This window comes from Phymastichus coffea, unplaced genomic scaffold (genome assembly GCF_024137745.1).
Source record: "Phymastichus coffea isolate CEN01 unplaced genomic scaffold, Cenicafe_Pcof_1.1 PCOF00094, whole genome shotgun sequence".
Classification (NCBI taxonomy): domain Eukaryota; kingdom Metazoa; phylum Arthropoda; class Insecta; order Hymenoptera; family Eulophidae; genus Phymastichus; species Phymastichus coffea.
Window position 1 is genome coordinate 447024 of NW_026706905.1, and position 18247 is coordinate 465270.

The window sequence follows — 18247 nt, forward strand, 5'->3', positions numbered from 1 at the left end:
ACGCAGGTGAAAAGTGTCTCATTATTTTTAACAAGAGTCCTAATCGGAGATTAGATATCAATTTTAATCTCCGCATTAACTACCCTCTTAACCTTCGTGAGAATTACAAGAGGATATGGGATATGTCATCTTATTGGAATAAAAGACCACGTTCTTTTCAGCATTATTTCACGATATCTCAAGCACACATTATCAGTCGAAGTTTTGAGCATGCGATTGAGCATCAAGCAGTTTTCAAGTTTAGTTTTCGTTTTGTGTACTCCTGAAAATAGATATACGCAATCAACAATTGCTACACAAATTCGATTAGACATAGCTATGCCGTCAAAAAAACACGAATAGCAGTCGTGGGCATCTTAAACCACTTGTCGAGAATCTCGACATCGTGATATGGAGATTACAAGATTTAGCGAAGGGTACAGCAAAGACACACCGCTTAAGGACGCGCACCGGGATGGAAATATACGTGCTGTACGCTTGTGAACTCAAGGGGCATGCTATAAATGATCCTTCCGGTTCAGACACGAGTGTTCGCCAAGTACAAATTATATTTGTACACCTGGATGCACCACCCGCAGCGCCTAATATCCGATGTTCGTAGGGGCTTACGTCTATAATTAAGCGGACGTTGCCCGTCAGACGTATGCTATAAAGATAATTAAGCGATATTTCAGCATTACTGAATACTTAGGAATTAAAACAAAATATAGAGATAGGGGAATTATTGAAACCTGTGATTGATTATAGGATACGCAAATCTACCCTGAATAGCTTCAGTAGTAATCAATCGAAATTTTCAGCTCTTATATGCGGGCTCTCACGACGTACACCACGTCAGAAGTGATTAACTTGTAGGAGTGTATAGTCGCTTATAATTATTACATGAATTACGGTTTTCGGGAGTTATAAAAATACTATACTTTCGAATGCATAAATAGCACTGGACATTTTGTCCCAAACGCTCGTCATCGGGATCATCAAATCCACCACAGACAAGTTCAGAAGATGATCATCTGTGAGAATGTGCATCGATTTATGGCTTAATCCATGAAGTCAGATTTCTCACGAAATCCCTAACTGAATAATCGATTCACAAAATGATACGTATCGTGTCAATCTCACAGAAATTTGTCTCAGTCTGTGCGACTGACAGTAATAAGAATGTTAAAAAATACATGCCAGTCATATTTTTCATATATTTCTTTTCTGTTTTTCCCGTCGAGAATTATGAATATGGCCTATTAAACAACGCGTACAAAGCGCGAATTTGAGCGTACGTTCTTCGTCGTACTTTCCGCACGACGTGCTGAATAACAAGTTAAAAGCCTTACTGCTTTTAGTTATTTACCTTTACTTTGCTCCTATTCTCATGGTATTCATTGCGTACAATCGCAAGAGAAAAAGTCGATAAATTAGTATTTCGTAAGTAAAGAAAATTTTTTCATCACTTTTGATATAGAGATTCTGTATTATTTATTCGTTCAATACATATATCAATGAGCATAATTTATATTATGTACGCATATAACAATACATATAAGTAAATGGGTATATGTTGCCGCAAATTTTTTACATATTTCTTAGAATCAAAAGTACCGAGTTTGTCTTTCCGCCATGGTGGCTGAGATGAACGAAAGCGCACTCTGTAAAAACTATACGTGTGGCTTTCGGAATTGAGCTGAGTGTAAACGACTGTGCAAATACATATTTTAATTGAGATAGCATAAGAATATAAAGTTCGGCAGATCGGATGCTATTTTATATCGCTATCTTTGTCATAATCATACTCTATTGGAAATAATTTTTACGTAAAACTGTTGCACGTAATTATTTTTATCTTAAAATAGTTTATAAATGTCAGATTTTAGACACGTATAATAGTTACTAACAGTTTTATGTGCTAATAATAATTATATATAGTTATTAACAGTTATAAACAATTTTGGAAACGCATCTTTTTATTATAAAAAAATTTGCTATTAATAGCAGTTATGAACAGTTTTTATATCAAGTTCAAAAATGTAAATAATTACCATACGTTATCACCATACGTAATAATAAAAAATTATTTTAAACATATAATATTATTATCACTTAATTTTCTTCTCCTATAATTATTTTTTTCGTGTCTGATATTGGCAAATTAATAGTTACAATTAACTGCAAATAATAACTACTAATTTTTTATTCCATTAGGTAATTGGTGATAACTGTTATTTGCAGTTATTTATAGTTATTTGAATCTATTATTTCTCAAAATAAATTTGGTTTAGCGAATAAAAATGCAAATATGCGTTAGTGACTGAAGAAATGTGGTTATTTAATAATGACAGTTTTTTAAACGAAAATAACTCTTTATAATTGTTATACGTGTCCAAAATCTGAAGTTTATAAACGGTTATAAATTGTAAATAACTGTTAGTGAATGTTACTAACTGATGATTTCTATTATTATATAAATTATGCATAAATTATTTCCAACAGGATAAGATGATTGAGTTCAAAAAGACCGTCATATTTTTTGTTGCTTTCACTATTAAAATATAAATTTCTTTGATGGGGCCTTGCGAATGAAATGTATTGAATGTAATTTAATTTGAAAAACGTTTATCTATCCGTGCAATTCAAGCTATAGAAATTTTTTATGAACAGTCGCTGTTAAAAACTATCTAAATTATTTAAAGAAATAATGGCAGCAACTTTTTCAGAAATATTTTATTGAATTTTAGGACGAACTTATTAAGACCAAATAATTGTTGTAATTTTTAAGAATTATTTCTGTAGCTTTAATCAGACAATAAATATATCTGGAATATTTCAAAAAATTAATTGTTTGCTAAATTTCTGAATACCGCAGGAACTGTTTCCACAATGTTTCGGCACCTTTAGTTGCTGAACATTCAAGAATTTTTTTAAATATTCAATCAAATGTTCTATACTAATTTTCATTGCTATTTCATAGAAAAAATCGAATGATCTCTTATTTAATTTATAAAATGATATATTATATTTTTTCTATTGCGTGATTTTTTAAATAAAAAAAAATTAAAAAATATAAAGTAACAGGCAGCAGTTCAAAAGAGACGTAGGCATCGCTGCTACCACAAAATAGCTGTACGTTTCGTAACCCATATGATAATTCTATTGTAAGTAATAGGCCAACAAATATCGTTAAAATTATAGGTAAATCTAAATGCGATCGCGAATCAATAACAAAATTACAACTGTTTAATTTATCCGTTATAATAGGTTTCCTCTAGTAAGCTTACGAAAGATCCTTTTTTTCAGAGCGCAATTCGATGCTGCACACGATTTCGAAATCTATATTCGTGATTAATCAAGTCGCGAGGTCATATGGCCATATATGTAGAGTCAAAGATATTGTTTGATTTGCATGCAGCCGACCTCTCGAAGACAAAAAATTTCTCCATCCCGTGCGAAAAAAGACTTTTTCCTCGCATAAGCCTCGATAATCGACGGTGCATCAGGTTCGATTCGTAATCAGCCACTCGTTATACGCGTTGCGGTATACCAGCGACGCGTTTATCAACATGATTTATACGCTTGGCACCATTACACGGCAACTGTTTATTTTTATCGGACTAAATTACTCATTGAATTTTCTTCTTAACGAGTATGATTTTTCCTCTGTTTTCTTAACGAGTCAACCATATTTCGCCGATTCTTTAGCTAGAAATAGAAGTACAGTCATTCTGCATTGCATATGTCAGCAGAAAATGGACGCCAAATACCTACGTTCAAACTTGATATTGAGTAGCTCGTGCAGGTAGAAAAAAGAAATCCTTTTCCGTCGTACACGAGCCAGTGTGGAGAGGAGGTGTTCGCGTGAAAAGATAATCGAACGCTGGTAGCTTTATTATCCAATAATATATTCAATTTCACATATTGTTTGCAAAATGTCTTATTGCGTAAAAACTGAACTGGCGAAAGACAATAAAATTGTAAAAATCTACAAATCCAAGTCGATTGGAAAAATATTTGATTTTCGGTACGCGTACATCTGCAAAAGGAATTGAATGCGCTATCCAAAGAAAACGTACGAACAGACAGATTGGTCGTGTCGGATAATCTCACGACGAAATAATAAAGAGATCTCAGCGATATACTTGATCGGCAACAATCGAGTCCTCGAGCACGATGAAAGTCACCTCGCCGCTGTACTCTTGCTAAAACAACAAGCTGTTCCATTGTGCCTCCTGACTGAGCCGCTTCTCCTTAATCATTTACTAGGCTGGCCTACACGAGGACAAAACATTCATTTCCTTATAGAAACCACGTAAAAATTGATAAAAACTCGTTATCTTTTATTGCACTACTGATTAATTGCCTACCTAATCTTGACGTTTTCAAGTAACACTTCATCTTACCAAATTATGACACTCAGCTTAGCTGTTCTCGAGCTTCCGGGTCAACAGCATAAAGCGCATCTTTTAATAACACATCAGTAATGAATGAGGCAATGATACAATGACACGGCAATCTACCGGTCATCGATATTTTGCATTCTAATAAGCGGTCGACTGTAAAACCCACGAACGGTCAACAATTTACACAGAATGCTTGTACACTTGGAGATCGTTGATAGAATTCTTATATGCGAGCACTTAAGAACATCGCGCCGATCGATTCATTAAACGAAATACCCGTAGGAAATGTTGCCTTCCATTTCAAGCGCAAGCGTGAAAATCGTTCGACAGTCGAGCGAAATCGGTGCTTGGAACTGAGGCGACGAAGCAGACAACAAAGTAGCTGTAGCAAAGTGTACGTGCACACATGGCTTCGACTATATATATATATATATATATATATATATATATATACACGCGGGTATCAACGACGATAAAACGAGAAAGCAAAAAGAGCGCAAGGCTCGCTCGAGTAATATAGAATAGGAAACGAGCTTTCAAGCAATCTGGCCGGCTTTGTATTGGTCGGGCGAGTGTAGAAGAGCCGCTTGGGCTTTCCGCTGACTGAGTCTCTTGGCCCTTTCCTCGGCGCCACACGCCAGCAGATTGCCGTGGAAGTAGTCCTCGATCTCGGAAAGCTTCTTGTCGTGGGTTTCGGGCAACTGCAACGCAACGCAGTTCAGTGCTGGGATTGGGTTTTCAGTGAGACGCGTGGAAAGCAGGTGGAACCGTGTGTACCAACCAGCAGCCAGACGTAGACGGCGGCGCCGATCGAGACTCCGGCGAAGAACCACTGGATCGCGTGCGAACCACCCACCAGCCAAACCAATTGCCTGTAGCTCTGAACGGCCGTGAACATGAGAATGTTGGCGATGGAGTAGCTGATGGCGTGGGCCAGCTCGCGGATCTCCGTTGGGAAGAGCTCGGCTGTCATGGTCCAGGGTATCGTGAGTAGGCCCACCATCGAGGCGCAGACGTACAGCAGCAGACAGAGCACTGGCACCTAAAACACAAACCGCTTACTCGATTGCCCAGAATTGGAATGCAGCAGCTGGCCGCAGCGGTCTGCCTACCCAGGTTGCGCTTCGATCGTCGTACAGGAGAATTCGCATGGTGAAGTAGCCGGAGACGCTCATGCAGGCAGCCATACCTGTCGAGCATTCGCATCGAGATCGATCGATCGATCGAGTGTGCGCAACGAAACGTAAAGCGGTCAAGTACCGATGGAGGAGACGATGCAGAGGACTCGGCGTTTGAAGCGCCGCAGCAGCCAGGTATTGACCATCGAGCAGAGGAAGCGAGTGACGCCGACGAGGACCGAAGCCAAGTAGGGGTTGAAGCCGGCGTCGATCTCCGTGAACCTGTAGCGAGCGCGCGACCGTTAGCACACCGGGGCCAAGCAAGCGCACGGCTGCCGGCCAACGAACCACGTGACGGCGTAGAACAGCGTGATGTAGATGCCGCTGAACTGTTGGAAGGCGAACAGCAGGAAGAGTATGAGCATGGGCTTCCAGCCGGTGGGCCTGAGGAAGGCTCGCAGCTTGCCGAGCGCGCCGCTGCGGTGGCTGCGCCGCTGCTCGCTCGATCTGATCGCGTTCTCCTTGCAGATGCTCGCGAAGGCCGACGCCTTGCCCACTTCCGGCTGGCACCTGTGCAGCCAGTCGATGGACGCGCGGGCCTGCTCCAGCCGAGCCTTGGACACCAGCCAGACGGGAGACTCCGGCACGACGAACTGGATGAGGAAGACCGGCAGCACGACGTACGCTATCGAGACCCAAGCCACGGTGCGCCAGTGCAGCAGCCAGCCCATCAGGTACACCAGCAGTATCCCCAGGGACGCCAGCGTCGGCCCCAGCGACACCAGCGAGCCGCGAAGCTCGGGCCGCGCCACTTCCGTGATGTAGACCACCTAAGCCAGCCGCGGCAAACGACATGGCGAGAGCATTCGCGGTCAGACCAAACTCGCGCGTGTCTCGCTTCTCCTCGTCCTCCTCGTCGAGCCACGACCGCGATCACAGCCACCGATTTTCTTTCGCAATAACGGCTGATCTCGTTCGAGCTCGTCGAGGAGACGACGCTTTTCCAACGAGCAAAGATACGACGCGTAGTTGACCGACCGCTGGGGACGCAGCCAGAGCTGTGGCCAAACCGGACAGGAGTCGGCCGATCAGGATCATGGTCACCGAGTCCGACATGGCTATCAATATCCATCCAAGGACGTACGGCAGCGCGCCGATCTGCAGCGTTCGCAGCCGGCCGAACGCCTCCATCAGGAAGCTGCCCATGAGCGCGCCAACCGGTGTCGAGATCACCACTATGCTCGCTGCGAAAGTAAAGCGCGCTTTGCACACGACCGCCGCTGTCCTCGAGTCCTAAGCCCCTTACCCATCCAGGAGGTCTGGGATTTGTCCGCCTTGATGTCGGCGTCGGCTGCTTCGAGAGCAGGAACGAGGATAGCCGAGTAGGCCATCATAATACCAATGCCAACGTGGAACGACGCGGCGATGATACAAGCGGCAATCTGCGCGTTTACGTTACGTATACGTTATATATAATAACACGACGACGATGGCTGATCCGACATGGTTACTCGATTTTTTAGATCGCTTACTTCTGGAATTGCAGTCTTGAGTCGCATGGGCTCGACGTAACCTTTGTTAAGACTCCGACTTGACACGATTGCATCTTTGAAGCACTCCCGTTCGTTTTCTTCGATATTCTTGGATGCTTCGCGCTCGACACTGTGGACAAAGTTAGATTTTGTTATGCCAAAATTAATGCTCTAACGACAGTCGGTGTTCGTTACAGCTTTTGATGAAAAACATTTCTGCTGACAAAAATGCGCTATTCATTTGTGCCGTGAAAAAATTCATTTCAATTATCAATAGCATTAGAATTTTTTTTGCAAAAATCGCCTTTGGACCCAAAGCAAACGAGCTATAAACGATGCCGCTCATCTCCAGCGTACGAAAACATAATTGAAAGACGCGCGGACTGGAAGAAATGCCAAGAAGCACGACCAGGTAAAGAACGAGAAAAAAGGTTGTTTACTCAAACGTGACAGAGAAACGTCAAATTGACGCGGTGAACGAGTCGAGTGATGTCCTTACAATGGAAACGGTGTACGAGCGAAGCGTTAAATCTAGCGAAACGCATTGGCAATGAAAGCACTAAACAAGATCATCCGTTGTCGAGATGACGAGAGAAAAGCTGTAAATTAGCCATTTGCGTACAGGTGCACCAAGCCTACTCTTCCGCTATTGAGGATAACACGACGAATTCCATCAAACAACCGTGACTTCTTTCCGTTTCTAAATATTCAAAGTGCGCGCACGATGTTAATCTTGTGACAATCCTCTTCGTGCCAGTGAAAGCGTTCGAATCCTACGGTAGCGCTGGCACCATCTTTCGGTACACGTTGGTTCACTTTCCATCCAAAATTTCGATCTTACCAGAACCTTCAAAATACACATATCTCATCTAACGTAAACTTTGCAATTTCATTAGTTTTCGGTTTTTATGCGATACTACTATATGGTTTTCAAGAGATTTTCACACGTAGATCCTAATTTCTGGGCAAATTAACGTTATTTCGATTTTTTTCCCAATTCAAAACAACCGTGAAAAATCGCCTATTTTTTTCCAGCCGAGTTTAGGATTTTTAATGATAAAGTAAAAGTGTCACAAGAATGCGTGATAAGGGGCCTCCTCCATCTTAATAACTATGCTTCTAGTATCGTATAGATTACGGAAAGCCTTCAACCAAGGGCATGTACTCAAGTTGAGAATATTGCGAAACCGCACTACATCGTGAATTGCGATGTTCGATAATAGGCAAATTTTTAGATGAATGATGTTATTCTTCTGTCATTTTTTACTATAATAGATTAATTATGTCACGTAATTCATGCATATTTTGACTGACATTTCAAGCCATCAGCCTGTCAAAAGTGTATTCTTTTGATAATAGAGTGATTATTTGGTGAGCTCCAATTTGCATATTGAATCAATATTGAATTTGTGGATAATTTTCTTATGTGATAAAAATTATTTTAAAGAAAATATAGCTTTGGAAATCCGGTAAACGTGATAATTTTGTTTAAAAATACTCAAGCCGTAAAAATTAACAAATACGATTATCCATTAAGTAGAAAATTAGAAATAAAATATATGAAAAAGTGATGAAACAGCTAATGACGGTGAACGACGAGAAAACGGGAAATCATATTGCACAAAACTGGGCAATATCAAATAATGAAACAGTAGGACGAGGAAATGGCTCAGTCAACAGTTTAGTGATTTTGACGCTTGCTGCAATGCATCCAATCATTTACAAACAACGATTGTTTCCCTTTCGGATTATACTAGTAAGCCTTATGTATCCGTGAATTTGAATGGCATTATCTATACATATTTTACTGACGAATCATCTACATCTGCTATAACATTTTATTATTTAATTACATCACGTTACGATGTATTTTGCCAATAATGAAAAATTTAGTTTAATTGGCGCTTGCAACCTTGTGGTAATTTTAATCTAATGTATAGAACGTTACGTAAGTTTATCGATAATCTTGATTATAAAAAGTACCAACGCATTAAATTGAAGGCTGTAAAGAGACCCTACGTTTTATTTAGCTAGTATATACACATTACATAATTCTTTTAGTTTGTTCTCATTCGCAAGTTTCGACAACTTTTGCCATTTCAAATTTTCTCCAATCATGAATTGACAAATTTGTAATACACGAAAGTCCTTAACGTTCGAAAATGTTCAAGCATTTTTTGTAAATACTCTGTTACAATTTCTAATCATCGGGAGATGAGAAAAGGATAACAAGATTGGGATTAATCAAGAAAAAAGACGACCGAGTAGATTGAAAAGTTGTAATTATAACACTGACAGTATTAGGAAAACGCGAGCTTTGTGCAAATATCTTTAATCAAAGCTTACCTTAAACAATAAGGATCCATATTGTAGTTCAACAAAAATACTTTCACTGCCTAAAATAAAACTAGTTAACTCTATCGGTTAGTCCGTAACCTTGTCAGCTTCGTAAAAATGTCCTTTGGTCACCCATTGTTTTTCCTCTGAAATAGAAGCAATTTACTAAACTATATTTTTTTACGAACAATGAAAATCGAATTCCACGATGCTACGTCGACGAAGCATTGCATTTATGCTCTCCATGTAGCCTATCTATATTCGTTTTTGATGTGACGTATAAATAATATTTTGATTCTTTCATTTCATAAATTAATATAACTAATATGAAAACACTAATAGAAAGTTCAACGATCAGATGAAAAAGAAAACAAATCTATTCAGAAAAAAATCCGTTAATGGATACGAAATTTACAAGAAATTAATGCTAGAACAGCTTTGAAAGTTTAATATTTAAAAATCTCTTATACATTAACAGATGATTCATTATTTACAAGTAGAAAAGAATTTGCTTGTGAAAAATCCGTTGTTATTACCGATCTACTAACGATTTTAAATATTAGAAAAAACGTAAGTTACATAGATTTGAACGTCAGAAATGACAGGCATAATTGCATATTCTCGTCGATTGTTTTCTAACTTTCAATTTTGTTTTTAAACGAATTACATTATTTGTAATTCGAATAAGCATAATTGAAAACTTAACGATTCATGCTTAGCTGATAAAGCGTAATCTTCGGCCACAAACTTACTTATTTTTCCGTTTGACGCAATGTCACGCGAAATAGTTTGTCTTTTTCCCAAATAAATGACTGTTTCGGTATGCGAGTGGACACGGAATTTTTTCGCTGGCATAAAAAATATTTGAAACATACGGCAAAACGAAAAACGTACACGAACAAAATATTTGCGCTTCGCTTTTTTTTCTCCAAGACCAAATTTTTACATAAAATATTCCGTTTGCCGTTATTCCAGCGACACTTTCGATTATAACTATTCTGCTTCGTCGTTTCAGTTATTTCATGTTTATATTTCGTTCACTTTTGAGCGTGTCTCTTTATAATTTTGGTTGCGCGTTGTAATTATAGGTAGTCTACCTTTGCGTTGCTATAGAATTCGTTGAAACGCGTTGAACATTGAAAAAAAGAAATAACGCGCTCTTGCTAATCCTAATAATTTGCTATTGCAAGGCTGAACGAATGCTTGGGCGTACTCGATGTTGCAATAAAGAATGGGAAAAATGCAAAAGCAGAACAATACGTACATCGTAGCGTCTAGTCGGTACAGTTGTATCGAGAGCGAAGAAGCGAGAGAAGGTGCAACGAAATGCGGTTGCTCAGGAAGGAGAAGCAGAACTGCGAGTGCGCTTTTCGCGGGCATCCGTCGCGGGCGGTCAACGCAGCTCGTTATGTCATTTTTGCAGGCGAAGGCTATTTGCCCGTGTCTCCGGGGATCCGACGTTTGCTCGACGAGCGCGCTCACGAGATCGCAGACCACTCGTGGACGAACCGTTCGCGTGGATAGCCTACTGCACTCGTGCCATTATTCATAGCATCCCGAACTGTCGTCGTTTTATTCCACTCTCGAACGAACGATTACAGCCAGCGATCCGAAGCTTACCACTAGACTTCATCTTCGGAGGTTGCTCGAGAATAAATCTTACAAGTTTTGCAGTTTTTTTTTAAATTGCCGAGGGATTAGAACGGATTTGTCGGTATCGCCACTCTCATCGCACGCCAATCGTCATTTATCAACAAATCTTTCGAATGTTTCATTTTTCCTCTCGCAAGCGCTCGAGTAGCCTGATAACCAATCAAGTTCTGCGTTACACACTCCACGTTTGATTATTCAATGATTTTTTATTCAAGTGGTAGAGCAGTTTGAGAAATAACATTGAAATCGCACCGATAATAAAGGAAAATGTATAGAACTCGCGATCCTTTAACGAGGACTCGCTGTGAGATCAGCACAGGGCAACAAAGTTCTAAGTGAATAATATAAGATAAGTACGTTTGTATGATGCGTGAAACTTGAAATTGAAACGTATAACTGCACCAACTACGAAGAGAGAAAGCTGTCGATTTTCTTTGGACCGTTGCGCGAAACGAGCCGTAAGATCTGGAGTGAGAGGTAAAAATGATCGGTGATCGATTGGAGGTGAACGCGGAGCAGCTCTAATAATACGCAGGTTAAGGCCAGTCACTGCAGAAGAAAGAAGAACGCCGCACGCAGCCGAGCAGCTACCTGCGCACTGGATTTGGAAAGCCGACGCCACGACACGCAGTCGTCTCCCTTTGTCCCCTTGGCACTCCTTCGGCGCCGCTCCTCGTCGGGTGCAGAGCTCTTTGCTTTGCGCTCCAACGTCGTCGCGTTGGGTTCCCTTCCAGAGCCATTTCATTGTTCCGAGAACGCTCGAGTTCTCCATAAACGAGTCAAGGATTTTCGCAGTCAATTTCAAAGATGAACACTTAATTGTTCGCGCACGTTATTCTCGAGCAGCTATTTATGCCTCCGCCAGTGATATTTTCGCCCGGAGCTATTACGGGTTTTACGTTTTCCAAAGTAATAGCTGGCGAACAATTACTGCTAACGTCATTTTGGCGCTGGAAGCTCGTTGCGCGCGATAATTAGCGTAAATCAAGCGAAAAATAAAATCAGCCGCGTAACTTGCGAACGGCCTTCAGGAGGAAAACACTCGGGAGTTTTGCGGATCTCTGTACCTTGCTGAGAGCTCCAGCAGACAGCTTGACGCCGATTTCCGCTTGCGCAAGTGCTATCGGTGCCGGCGTTACGTTACTTGCCTGCTTCTGCCGATCGGCAACTGTCGCTAGGACATTCGCAGCCTCGCGAAGGGAGAGCGCCGCATCGCTCGATGCGAGCGAGCAGCGCCTCGACCGGGCCGCGACTGCCGCGACTGCCACGATTTCAGCGCCGTCGTCCCCCGCGAGAGACCGCGAACGATCGCTGCTCGGCTCTGTCGATCTTCCTCGCCGACGAATCGTGCGCGGCGCGGTAAAATGCCACTCCTTCGACCTCGTCAATGTCGTGCTTCGATATTTCTTTTCGCCAAACACTGCCAAACTTGGATTCAACTCAGAACCAGCGAATGTCTATATTCAATAGGATATTCCTATCTCGTCAACGGTAAAACTCCCTTTTACCCTGTGTTTGTCAAACTCTCAGCACGTCGCGCGATTAATGGCGCAAGACGCAAACGCGGGCAAAAAATATTTGCTGCAACGTCGCATTAAACGCGCAATGATTCCAAGTGCGTAAATGCATGTAAAAATAAACTCAATTGTAATACACGATTGAAGATTGTAATTAGTTTTTTTTTTTGTTTGTTCCTTTTTTTTTTGCTCGAGCACAGAAACTGCCGTTTAGTTACAGCGCCTATCTCATGTAACACGGCTCACACAGAGCTATTCGCACAAGTGATCCCTGAGAAGCATTTTAATCGACAACCAAAAACTGACACTTCGTGCGATATATTTCTGCGTACTCAGCTTCTCAACGCAAATGAGAGTTTACTTTTCACGCGAACAACGTATATGATTAAGTTGCAGGTAGAGTCAGTGACTTTAACTATGACATTTATGCCAAAGTACCCTCGAGTGCATTGTCACTATTTTTTTAATGAGTGTTCAGTTTATAATGTCAATCAGGAAACAATCATGGATTTACTGAATAATGTATTGTCTGTCTTAAAACAGTTAGTGAAGCGATGGAGACTCATCAGGGTGTTATCGTTATGAATCATGGAGCAGTTGAAAAACTGGTAAAAAATGCGACGTCTAGCATAGACGAATGGCTTGTGCGTATATAATAATGTCTGCTTTGGTGTAAGCCACAGTTATAATTTTGTTTGCGGCTCTTTAAAACAGTAAAAAACTAGATGGAGCGATAATACTGAAAACTGCGCAACAAAAGTTAATTGTTCGTAAGAGTAAATTTTACATCGCTATTTTTAGAAATTATAAAGTAAAACTTGGAACTAGCACATTTTATCGGCTTATCTGTTATTTTGAGCTCCAATTGAAAATGAAACTCGATCGAGTCTAAGAAAACACTCGGAGACAATAAATCTGCCGTCATTCTAGAGAAGTCTATAGAGGTTGAAATAATATATCCGCAAATTCTTTCGCACGATATCGCCATATAATACTTAAAGATGCTCGTGGAATCATTTTCAATATAGTTGATACATTTCTTTTACGAAACCGTCTTCTATCGCTTTTAATTAGTTGCATCTGATGTTTTTCACCTACAATATTGCATACATCGTGATCGGAATATCTGTCAAATCGGATTGTTCCATGTCTTAATTGCATGCAAACGGTGTAAGTAAATGTTTTGTATACATCGATAAAATGTAAATCACCTGAAAATTACGTTTCTACGCTTATGCATGTTACACGATGCTGGGATTTGGAAAATATTTCCTTGGCCGATGATTGAAATTCGATTACATTATGAAAACAGAAAATTACTCTTAATATAACAGCTTGTTTTGATTGAAATTCGAAAAAATCATGGTCTCGTGAAATTAAAAAAACCAATTCATTTATCTTATTTTCCACTAGGATCAGCAACGCCGACCGAATCATTATGCTTTTTAACAATTGTTTGGCTCCGAAATAATGATATAGCGAATGGCATAGCACACAAGTGAATTTTTATGAAAAGAGAAGCTTAAAAAAATTGTTTTAGCACACAAGCAACGAAGTAGAACTTGAACGACAGAATAGCCGTACGCGAAGTTTGAAAGACTAGAATAGGTCGTTATTTACTGGGATGTAACGTGCTGCGTGCAGCGCATATATTACTGGTATAACAGTTATGCTCTATCATCGAAGCACAATAACGTGACATAAGTAAACTGAATGCAAGCGATTCTTTTCCATTTGATCGCTGCGATTAGATAATTCATGCGGATCATCGCCTGATATACAGGCGCGATAATTCTTTTGTGTAACTAGTGGCTCGGAGAAGCAAACTTACAATATCATCTTAGACAAGAACGAATGACAGAACAGGGTTGCGGTTATAATTTGACAACCAGTGACGGTTGACAATCGATCAAGTAACGATCGTTCAAGACGAGTTCTTCTTGCTACACAGCGCGAACTTGCGATTAGCGGGACGTACAGACTTTTACTGAGGCAATGTACCGATGATGACTGTGCGAACTACTGTAAGGAGAAAAGAGAAAAATAGCAACTCACGAGGAGCTAGCGATGGGCGAAAATGCGGTCGAGGAATTGGCGAAAATCAAGGCTGCAGGCAAATCAAGAGCAATGTTGCTACAATCCAGGGGCATAACGTACGCTAACCAAGCCTCCTCCGAGAAGCCTAGCGCGACTCTCTCGCAAGCTGTCCGCGATCCGGAGCACACACTGCGGCAAGCCACCTGCGTTGGTGGTAGTACTCACGCCTGAAAATCCATTCGCACGCGGTGTCGGGCTCGCAGACGAGTCAAGGGGGAGCGCAGTAGCCGCTATCCGGAAAACCAGCCTCTTTCTGGCATACTTTCGCAGAGAGCGTGAGACGGTGCGAGCGCCCCTCTGGCTTCCTCTTCCTCGACTAGCATCTGTCGCTCGCGGCTTTTGGCATCGGTCCTAAGGTCACCAGTCCGATCTCGGCCGACAATATCAACCGTGCCGTTTGTTTGTTTTGCACCGCGACGTACAGACGACTACGCTCGAAGTGTACGGCCAGTTGTGTACGCGCTCGCTCGACTCGTTTGCAGCTTTCGTTGGCTCGCGCTCCTCTGCGCTGGCTATTCTAATCTCAGCCGGTGTTGCGCGATCGCTCGGCAATTTCGAATTCGCGCCTGCCACTACGCGCGCGCGCGCGCCTTCTAACGATCGCTCACCGCCAGGTAACGTAGGTTCCGACTTTCACGCAGTGGCTCGTCAAGATGGCTGCGTGGAGCACGTTGCTGCGCTCTGCGAGTCGAAATTTCGCCAAAACTCGACTTTTAACACCGGCGTTTATTGTCCAAAATGGTTAGTCAACCATTTTCAACCTTGGCAACTTTGCGCTAAATTGCTTTTTCTCCGTCACCTCTCCTTAATGCCTACCTCACAGATCGTTATTTGCGTTATGCAATCATAGATAAAAGATCGTCTAGTATACAGTGTTTGTCATAATTGACCGAGTGATTTCTTGTGTTTTTATTAAAGTTATTTATCAGTTCAATACTCTGCCGTGAAATTTAATGCCAATCATTTTTCTTATGTTTTCAAGTGTCCTACACCATTTAGTAAACTTATTATTGCATTTACAGTTGGCATTTAAATTTATCACAGTAGTATCAACTGATTCTGTGATATGGTTTCTATATCCACAGGTGTACTTGTTATAACAATTTTTATATTATAAATGCAATATTTTCAGCTGCCATCCATCCAACTCAATTGCGTGTCATGTCACATAATATGGTCATTACTCCCACTAGATGGCAATGGGATAAGACAAAAGATTTAATTCATTTTTATTTCATGGTGATGGCTATACCATTGGGAATTATAACATTCTGTGCTAACGTATTTGTTGGTCCAGCAACTCTCACGGAAATACCAGAAGGATATGAACCCAAATATTGGGAGTATTATAAAGTAATAAGCTTATGTAAATATATAATGAACTTTCAAGTATATATACTTATAATCATTTATTTTTATATAGAATCCAATTCAAAGATTTCTTGCACGATATTTCTACAACAATCCACAGAAAGAGTACGAGAAAGGTATGGCTTACGTTTATAATGAGCAAGAAGTTATAAAAGTGAGAAAGTTGGAACACAAAATATCGGAACTAATGCAAAAGAGATTAGATTATCAATACAATTACTTCTTACCATACAACACCTTTCCGACTCGTGAATTTAGAGAAATTGTCAAACGTGATACAGATGATATGGCTTAAGTATCAATTGAAATGTTATGCGGGACAACTACCAAAATGTTGTGTAGTTTTCTAGTGATTTATTTGTTATAATACACGACGTAAAGAAATATAATTATTGTAAAATATTTAGAAAAATTTAATTTCAGATAATTACTTATTGTTTTACAAAGGCATCCATCATAAAATTTATTTTGTTTTTTAAAAGAATTTTCTTAAAAAATTGTATTATTTATGCAAGCATCAATAATATAATTTTTTTATATTACACTATATCAATTTTTCTTAATACTTGAATTTATAAATATATACTGGAAAGTGTTTTTTGAACTGCTTAATTGGATATTCATATTGGAATTGACAATTAATAAAATGTAATGAATAATGCCTAATCTATAGACTTATTTCAATGCATAATACTTTGTTTTAACAATTTTATAAAAAACAAGATTTAAAATCCCAATCTAAGAATATGTTCTACTTGCAATACAATTATAATATTATGAAATAAATGTAGACTTCATGGAGATGATTCCATGCTTTATTTCAACATATGTAAATATTAATATAAAACAATTAATTGTGCAACGTAAATACCAGTTATGTTTATTAAATGTAAACACGGTATGCATTAAAAGTAAATATGTTATGTCAAGTATTTCACGAGGCACTTAGAATATAATACGTGATGTGCTAATATTTAAGTAATCATTATGAGCAGCTAAAAATTTAAGAATTTTTATCAAAAAAAATAGAATTCATTCAATCAATTGTTAGAGAATAATCCAAAATAAATTGACATTATAATTGTAACTGAAGAAAATCTTAATTTAACACGAATATTTCATACGATTTTATTGATAAGGAGCTTTCACATTTTTGTTCTTGGTTATGTCAAATTTGATATAAAATTTTACACTGACATTTCGAAGTTGAAAACGGAAAACTTACGCATTAGTATGCGTCTACTGTGTAAGATGTCAATGTTGATACGCCCACGTGCGTACTTATATTTTTCTTCACATATATTGCTACTTATAAGCTTTATTTGATAATTTGTTTAGTAAATCATTAATTCTGATTTTTATCAAATAACTTGGAATATGCCTGGACATTGAAAATGCCGTTTTAATACAATATGCATTGAAATCCAATATGGCTTTTCTTAAGAAATGATTTTTTCTCATATCAATTTGATTTATTATCAAAATATATGTTCGGATTTTCATTAAGTATTTAATTAATCAAGCAAGCAGTCAGTCCTCAGAAAATAAAAAGAAAAGCCTTGCAAATGCAGGCTATTTGAAATGGTACGATCAAACTTAATTGTTTGATACAGAGAGTTTGATTGGTTTCCATTTTCGATTTTTTGTAAACCTTAAAGAATGTAAGAATATTTAATGTTTGAAAAGATTAGTTAGACGTGTTACAAGAGACTGAAATGTCATTGGATATTTTACACAAAGAAAAATATTGACTTTAGATGTAGTCGAGGACAATGAAAAATTATTATAAAGGTAGACGCTTTATAAACAGTATAAATATTTTTTTATTGATTGATAATGATTTGTGAAAATAATTTTTTTCTTATTAAAAGTATCAAGTGATAAGCTCTCAATCTCTTCTATGCACATTCCTATAGAAACAAACTATCATAAGCAAAAATCAACCGAAGCATTGAGCTAAAAGAAAGCTCTTTCCATTAAATTTTAGTGATCTATGTATACAAGGGATTTATCCAGGCATCAAAGATCTAGAAAAGGACTAGATGTTTTGTTGTCATGAGGGATACCCTAAGGATTTGTAACATCCTGCAGGTGCTCGAAAAGCTGGTTACGATCGGAAAAAGAAAGCTGTCATTGGTGTAAAGACGAGCAAACGAGGAGTCAGAGAATCGCATGCATTAGATTGATGACAATTTTCCATTGCGGATATATTCCAGTGTTTTTTATCGTTTAGG

The 18247-nt window shown here is 39.3% G+C and overlaps 2 protein-coding genes across 7 annotated transcripts; one reads left to right on the forward strand and one right to left on the reverse strand.

Annotated features, from left to right (window-relative positions):
- Positions 1 to 1477: 1477 nt before the first annotated feature.
- On the reverse strand, positions 1478 to 15012 carry LOC131669529 (facilitated trehalose transporter Tret1-like). Of its 6 annotated transcripts, none has more exons than XR_009302377.1 (10): positions 14601 to 14731; positions 7039 to 7168; positions 6813 to 6948; positions 6545 to 6750; positions 5855 to 6336; positions 5649 to 5788; positions 5501 to 5577; positions 5170 to 5430; positions 3757 to 5089; positions 1478 to 3690 (listed from the first exon to the last, which is right to left on the reverse strand). XR_009302377.1 is itself a non-coding variant. In XM_058944459.1 (10 exons), exons 2-10 carry the CDS (start codon positions 9402 to 9404, stop codon positions 4925 to 4927), a joined length of 1617 nt encoding a protein of 538 aa, XP_058800442.1. In that variant the 5' UTR covers positions 9405 to 9521; positions 14808 to 15012; the 3' UTR covers positions 1478 to 4924. The 6 variants fall into 6 exon arrangements, 5 of the variants coding, with proteins under 5 accessions (XP_058800442.1, XP_058800444.1, XP_058800443.1 ...); XM_058944459.1 differs by lacking the exon at positions 14601 to 14731 and adding exons at positions 9385 to 9521; positions 14808 to 15012 and having other exon boundaries at positions 1478 to 5089; XM_058944461.1 differs by lacking the exon at positions 14601 to 14731 and adding exons at positions 9385 to 9521; positions 12096 to 12216 and having other exon boundaries at positions 1478 to 5089.
- A 164-nt stretch (positions 15013 to 15176) lies between these two features.
- On the forward strand, positions 15177 to 17765 carry LOC131669531 (NADH dehydrogenase [ubiquinone] 1 beta subcomplex subunit 5, mitochondrial). The gene is made up of 3 exons (XM_058944463.1): positions 15177 to 15383; positions 15775 to 15995; positions 16066 to 17765. The coding sequence occupies exons 1-3, from the start codon at positions 15296 to 15298 to the stop codon at positions 16306 to 16308; spliced, it is 552 nt and encodes a 183-aa protein (XP_058800446.1). The 5' UTR covers positions 15177 to 15295; the 3' UTR covers positions 16309 to 17765.
- The last annotated feature ends 482 nt before the right edge of the window (positions 17766 to 18247 follow it).